The following is a 7,955-nucleotide window of genomic DNA, read 5'->3' as shown; positions in this document are numbered from 1 at the left end:
CGTTAATCTGGCTCCATATCTTGCAAAATAGAGCGGTGCATGTTACTGTGCACGTAGATCTCTCAATACACAGTTTTTAGCAGCATGACTAAGGGGTACATTTTTCTGCCATCCTTGAGTTGAACCCTAATTAGAAAACCTGCTATACTGTACATTAAAAAATAAAGTAAAATGCATTTCAAAATGCACAAATCCATATTTGTTACTTATGAGTATCACTTATTGTCTGGCTTTGCTGTTATTTTTTAAATTCATTTTACGTCAATGTTTTAGAGTACAATATATAAACACGTTATCACCAGTTCTTTCATATCTCATCTTACTCTGTCTGCAGCTGTAGATAGTTCTCCTGTCTCAACCTTGAAAAATCTGTTGTTATTTACAGCCCTTAGCTGTATTAACATCAATAAACAGACCTCAAACTTCATAAGCTACAGTGATCCTCAGCTTTTGTCTGCTGCTACACCACTATTAAACAACTTTTCTTATCTTTGATGGTTTTACGAGTTTGGGCTACAGCAGAGCAAGATTTTAAGTCATAAACATAACAAGTTAAACAAATGGGTTTTGTGAAAAATAAAAACTGTACAAATTTATTTAATGTTATTTATTGCCTCAACAAGAAAATAAGATACAAAAGTCTTGCCGTCTTGACTTTATATATACACAAAAATACATTAACAATGAATATCAGGATTATAAAACACCTCTGGTGTTATGAGAAATACGACCTATGAAGAATAAATAAGATGAATGAGTTGCTGGTGTGAAATACTCAAGTCAACCTGTCACCATTTGTTTGCGAAACCGTGTGGTTGTCCAGATAAGTAGATTTTGTGTATGCATTGTGAAAGTAAGGTGTGGTGCAGTAATACTGTCAAGCCTGAAAAACTTACGTTCTAAAATGGAATACTGCTTCAAACTTGGGCAAATGGCAAGCCATCACTTGGTGTGCACCAGAGGCATCGCAATTCTAACATTTCTGCACAGGGCATTCCACAATTAAGACCAACCGCTTGGGGCACCAAGCTGAGAGGTGTTAGGGGTGGCCAAGTACAAGATTTGTATACAGCACGTGCAAAAACTGACAAGAGTGAAAATTTATGAGAAAAAAAGAGGAGGAGAGCAGGGATAAGTGGCACCAAGTGATAAATCACTTGTGTGGAAAAATGTTCCTTATTGGCTCTGCAGTAACAACACAGTGAATTTTCTCTGAATCTCAACTAAAGGTCATTGACAGACAGTTGAAATGATGGCAAACATTATAGAAGCATCAATATGGGAGGGGTTTATAGAATTGTAATGGAAAAATTGGGCAAGGCTAAAACTATGTCTGCAGTTCCAACCTCATGAACAGAAACATGGCAGGATGGAAGTGCGTAATGACTGTCTACGTGGGTGGGGGTTGGGGGGCATTTTAATCTATTAATTATGGATGACAAACTACAACTGTGATTTAAATTAGCAATAACAACCTTTCCTTTTCAAAAACATATCACTATCAACAGCGAAAGTTCTGCTGTTTTCCCCAGCACCTAGCTGCACTTGGCCCATGATATAATGTTCTTGTAACACACCCACTTGATGATGAGCCTGCAGTGGCTCGAAAACATGTTAATCATACAATAAATTTTATAAAAAAATCCAAAAAGAGCAAATGGTTCCACATTTATTCCCAAATAAATCACTAACTGTGGATAGAGACCCCACATTTCCTGAGTGGACCTTTATGGGTGACGAGTTGTGTTGCTCGAAGTACAATTTTGAATTGATGAGGCAAACCATGATGTGGCTTTGCTCAGGTTTAATGAAATCCTGAAAATTTACATGTAAAATGTTCCAATTCAGGGCACTGAAAGCAGCTACCTATATGAAAATCTTTGGCCACAAACTAGAGTGAATGAGATGTGCATCACAGTACTTAAACAAATGGATCCTGGCAATACTGCATAATGATGTGCAGCCCACCCTATACTGCCATACTGCGCAGCGGCTCCTTTGCATTTAAAGGGGTTATTTTGCTCCATCCTTCCTTTGATTCACTGTATCTTGCCCCTGCTAAATACTTACTCTTCTTGCCTTGGATGAAACACCAATAAGGACAATGCTTCAATCCAAAACCATACGGATGCTTAACACAAGCTCATCTCTCACGTTGCCTTTGCCCAATATGCACATTTAGTTCACAAACATACCATATTTCCTGCAAAATCTTCACCATATTTATTGAGCATAGGTTGTATTCTATTAAAAGGCACTGCTGGGTATCAGGATAACACTTTAAATTTCATTTTTGCAGCATTTTAGCACACTTAGTTAAAATTACTAATTTCAGCAACATAGTACATCTCTTTTTATCTATACTTAATAAATCATGCAGAACAGACTTTGAAAAACATTACAGGAAAGCATAAAAATGGTAAATACACCTTAAATCACATCCTTTATCAAAATTAAATAGAACACTGTCAATTTTTCCACCTGAAAAAACTGTCCAAAAATTCTGCTTTTTTGTTTCTCTAATAATGATAGTGTTCAACATCCGAATCCAAGCAGACCAATACTGAGGTTTCCACAACAAATCATAAAAGTAATGATATTAATCTGAAAACTCCACAATGCTTAACAACATTTTGAAGGTGGCATACTTATGTCGCCATTTGATCCAAAACAGAATCAGCCAAACAATGCACGAAGGACAGTAACGATGGTGAAAGTGTAATTTAATTGCAAACACAGCTGGCACAGTATTTTTAATGAACACAAAGTGTGTTGGTTACAAACGAGACATTAACTGCCAGAATAAAATTCTAATAGCAACTGGGGATCAAGGATCAAACACAAAACCTCTGGATTATCAAATCTCTACCTTAAACCCAATAAAATCTCACAATTCTTGAATGTGCCATCACTGAACTTTAAATTTTCTAATTTTTACATCTGGTACTCAAATTCTGGATTATGAATGAGTTATTTCATTTTCACATTAGAATTTATGCTTATAATTTTGATTATATACGAATTTAAGTGCTTTAGTTATAATAATACTTCATAAAATAATAGCTCTGCTTCATCACACTGCTAAATTATCTGAAACAGAAGAATGTATGTTCAAAAAGTCTCATTACGGACACACAACATTTTCATTTCAGAAAAATTATGTTTTACAGCTTACTAAGGAGTTCTTATAGTTATTACCTGTTTTGTGATCTTTAAACAAATACATTTATCCAACAATTCTTTGCATTATTATTCTTCTTCAGATTTTGCTTATTTGTTGTTTAATTTCACATCCACCAGAAACTAACGGAGAAACTGGTAGATAAAGCTCTTACATGGTGCCACCATCCAGGTGGAATGTACAGCATCTCTCCTGGCAAGAGCACAGTTTCCATTGCTGAGATTTCTTTGTACAAAGGGAAACTTTCATAATCAGGTGCTTCTGGGTCTACTTGGGCTGTGTTAGTAACCAAGCCACTTTTTGGAGGATATAAGGCATCCGAATCAGTTGGCGAATAAAGAAGTACTCTTTTTTCACCTATAACCTGCAATCAAGGACATCAGTATAAGCTCTTGTTACTATTTAATATTTTTTTTTTAATTTATAAAATGAGTTTTCCTATTCAAAAGTTGTCTACTTCAGCTTGCTGTAGGAAAATGTGTCAGTTGGACCTTTCTCATGGTTTCTAAACGACCTTTCTCATGGTTTCTAAACCAGAATATGATCTACAAATATTCCCTTCATTTCTGAATAGGAGCAGTAAAGATAAACACTTACTGTACAGTTGAGATGTTGAGCATTCGACAAACAAAAACTCCTGAGAACTTTGCAAAGCTAACTGATACAAAACAAAAATGTGTCACCTTTACAGTTTCCATTATTAGAATTTCCACCCAGGAATTTCCATTATTATATTAACAATGAAAATTAATGAATTATTGATGATATAATGTAGAAGGATAGATAAAAAAATCTACTCACCAAGTGGCAGTAGGAGAACACACACACACACACACACACACACACACACACACACACACACACACAAACAAATGTTTAACTCTTACAAGCTTTCGGAGCCAGTGGCCTCTTCTTATGGCAAAAGAGTTGACTGAGATTACTACTAAAACATCATGTACAAGTCAAGTGAAAAGCTAACTCCATTGTATGAAACAGGGTTGGTAGGGAGAACAGTGGAAAATAGACAGGTCAGGAAATGACAGATGTAGAAAATTAAAATGGGGTGAAGAAAGGATTAGTTATTGTGAATAAATGCTGAGACAGAAGGCATTAACGTAAATTAAGGCTATGTGGGTGGCGAGAACCGAGGACATCTTGTCCTTAGTTCCCACCTGTGGACTTCTGAGAAACTGATCTCAGAGGGAAGAATCCACATGGCGCGTGTGGTGAAACAGGCACCAACGTCATGACTGTTGTTGTAGAACATGCTCTGCAACAGGATATTGTGTGTCGCTGGTATACGCCTTCTGCGTATGCCCATTCTTCCTGAATGACAACTGGGTGGTAGTCAAGCCCATGTAAAAGGCTGAACAGTGTTGACATAACAGCTGGTATATGACATGTTTTACAGGTGGCTGTGGAATGAGGGCACATAGGGTAAGTCTTGCAACGGGACAATCACAGGGGTAGGAGCCATATGATAAGGAAATGGATGCAGGAGCATCAGATTAGATTAGATTAGATTAATACTTGTTCCATAGATCATCAATACGACACTTCGTAATGATGTGGAACGTGTCAGGTTAATAAAAGATGTCTGTACAAGAAATTACATTACACAAAATATTGCATGACACTAATGACTAAGTTTTTTTTTTTTTACTTAGTTTATATCTAAAAATTCAGCCAATGAGTAGAAGGAGTTGTCATCTAGAAATTCTTTTAATTTATTTTTAAATGTTAGTTGGCTATCTGTCAGGCTTTTGATGCTGTTTGGTAGGTGCCCAAAGACTTTTGTGGCAGCATAATTTACCCCTTTCTGTGCCAAAGTCAGATTTAACCCTGCATAGTGAAGATCATCCTTTCTCCTGGTGTTATAGGTATGCACACTGCTATTACTTTTGAATTGGGTTGGATTATTATCAACAAATTTCATAAGGGAATATATATACTGTGAGGTTACTGTGAGGATCCCTAGATCCTTAAATAGATGTCTGCAGGATGACCGTGGGTGGGCTCCAGCAATTATTTTGATTACACGTTTTTGTGCAATGAATACTTTTCTACTCAATGATGAATTACCCCAGAATATGATGCCATACGAAAGCAGTGAATGAAAGTAGGCATAGTAAGCTAATTTACTGAGATTCTTATCACCAAAATTTGCAATAACCCTAATAGCATACGTAGCTGAACTCAGACGTTTCAGCAGACCATCAATGTGTTGCTTCCAGTTTAACCTCTCATCAATGGACACACCTAAAAATTTTGAAAATTCTACCTTAGCTACAGACTTCTGTTCAAATTCTATATTTATTACTGGAGTTGTGCCATTTACTGTACGGAACTGTATATACTGTGTTTTATCAAAATTTAAAGAGAGTCCGTTTGCTGAGAACCACTTAATAATTTTGTGAAAAACATCATTTACAATTACATCACTTAGTTCTTGGTTTTTGGATGTTATTACTATACTTGTATCATCAGCAAAAAGAACTAACTTTGCATCTTCATCAATGTGGAATGGTAAGTCATTAATGTATATCAAGAACAGTAAAGGACCTAAGACCGAACCCTGTGGGACCCCGTGCTTGATAGCACCCCAGTTTGAGGAATCAGCTGTTTTAACATTACACGAACCACTTATTTCAACTTTCTGCATTCTTCCAGTTAAGTATGAATTAAACCATTTGTGCACTGCCCCACTCAAACCATAATGATTTAGCTTATCTAAAAGAATTCTATGATTTACACAGTCAAAGGCCTTTGAGAGATCACAAAAAATACCAATGGGTGATGTCTGGTTATTCAGAGCATTTAATATTTGATCAGTGAAAGCGTATATAGCATTTTCTGTTGAAAAGCCGTTCTGAAAACCAAACTGACATTTTTTAGTACTTTATTTTTACAAATATGAGAGGCTACTCTTGACTACATTACTTTCTCAAAAATTTTTGATAGAGCTGTCAGAAGAGAGATTGGGCAGTAGTTGTTGACATCCGACGTATCCCCCTTTTTATGCAATGGTTTTACAATGGCATATTTCAGTCTATCAGGGAAAACACCCTGCTCCAAAGAGCTATTATATACGTGGCTGAGAATCCTACTTATCTGTGGGGAACAAGTTTTAAGTATCTTGCTGGAAATGCCATCAATTCCATAAGAGCTTTTACTTTTCAGTGAGTTTATTATTTTACTGATTTCAGAGGGAGAGGTTGGTGGAATTACAGTTGTTTCAAACTGCGCATGTATGGCCTCTTCTATTAATAGCCTTGCCTCTTCTAGTGAAGATCTAGATCCTATTTTCTCCACAACATTTAAAAAATGATTATTCAAAATATTTTCAATTTCTGATTGTTTGTTAGTGCACTTGTCATTCAGTTTTATTGCACTAAAGTCTTCCTGTGCTCTTGGTTGCCCTGTTTCCCTTTCAATAATATTCCAAATTGCTTTAATTTTATTATCAGAGTTACTGATCTCAGACATGATACACATGCTTCTGGACTTTTTAATAACTTTTCTTAGTACCGCACAACAGTTTTTATAATATTGAACAATTTCGGGGTCAGTACTCCCTCTTGCTGTTAGATACAGTTCTCTTTTGCGGTTGCAAGATATTCTTATTCCTTTAGTTAGCCAAGGTTTTTTATATGTTTTCTTGGAATTATGTTTAACTATTTTCTTGGGAAAACAATTTTCAAATACCCTTAAAAATGTATTGTGAAATAAGTTATATTTCAAGTTTGCATCGGGTTCCTTATACACTTCATCCCAGTCTAGCTGCTGTAGGCTTTCCCTAAAGTTTGCAATATTTATATTGTTAATTGAACGCACTGCTTTGAAAGTCTGATTTATTATACTGCATGGAGCTATGTCATGTACTGTAACTAGCTGTGCACCATGATCTGAAAGACCATTCTCAACAGGATAAGCATTTATGTCCTTAAACTTATCTTGGTCTATAAAAAAGTTATCTATCAATGTACTGCTGTTCTTTGTTATCCGAGTAGGAAAATCAATGACGGAGCTCAAATTGAAAGAACTGAGTAATACTAAAAGGTCATTCTTCCTATTACACTCTTTCAGGGAATCAACATTGAAATCCCCACAAATGATAATTTGCTTCCCCCTGTCTGACAGATAGCACAACAAAGCATCCAAGTTTTCTAGAAATAGCTGGAAATTCCCTGAGGGGGACCTATACACTGTTACAATTATGAAAGTGCCATCATTTAGTTTTAGTTCAGTGGCACATGCTTCCATATGTTGCTCTACAAAAAATTTTTTAGTTTCTAAATTTTTTGCACTGTGAAAGCTTTTGACATATATGGCAACTCCTCCTCTCATCATATTATCTCTACTTACATGTGCAGCTAATTTGTACCCATTGATGCTAACCTTTTGCATATCAGTGACAATGTGATGCTCAGACAGGCATAGTATATCTATTACATTCTTGGTTTCTATATCTTCTAAACAAAGCAGAAGCTCATCAATTTTATTCTTCAATCCCCCAATATTTTGATGAAATATACTAACAGTATTTTTCACTTTACTTTTGTGAGTATCTTGAACTTTTTTAACATCTTTAGTACTTGCCTGGCTGAGTTTCCCACTGGACACTGATCTTACACTAAAAAAAGAGTTTCCACCATGAGATGTAGTTCCTCCCCCCTTTAAATTTCCTGCTATCAGCCCAGCCAGTTTACCCTTCCCTTTCCTGTTTACTGTATGATTAAATGATGATGGCATCCTCTTGGGTAAAATATTCCGG

At 36.0% G+C, this 7,955-nt stretch overlaps 1 protein-coding gene across 3 annotated transcripts in view; it reads right to left on the bottom strand.

Moving 5' to 3' along the window:
* Positions 1-591: 591 nt before the first annotated feature.
* The window catches only part of LOC126336936 (bifunctional peptidase and arginyl-hydroxylase JMJD5-like), a 102,966-nt gene continuing 95,602 nt past the window's right edge, over positions 592-7,955 (bottom strand). For 2 of the 3 annotated variants that reach the window (XM_050001111.1, XM_050001112.1), the window contains exons 7-8: positions 3,199-3,545; positions 592-3,090 (exon numbers count right to left, since the gene is read on the bottom strand). In XM_050001111.1, the coding sequence (XP_049857068.1) occupies positions 3,288-3,545 (258 nt within the window). In that variant the 3' untranslated portion in view covers positions 592-3,090; positions 3,199-3,287. The remainder of the gene's footprint in view (positions 3,091-3,198; positions 3,546-7,955) is intronic. The other variant, XM_050001113.1, reaches the window with a different exon arrangement.

The sequence above is a fragment of the Schistocerca gregaria genome, chromosome 2, assembly GCF_023897955.1.
Source record: "Schistocerca gregaria isolate iqSchGreg1 chromosome 2, iqSchGreg1.2, whole genome shotgun sequence".
In the NCBI taxonomy this organism is placed as follows: domain Eukaryota; kingdom Metazoa; phylum Arthropoda; class Insecta; order Orthoptera; family Acrididae; genus Schistocerca; species Schistocerca gregaria.
This window is presented reverse-complemented; position numbering and strand designations above follow the sequence as displayed.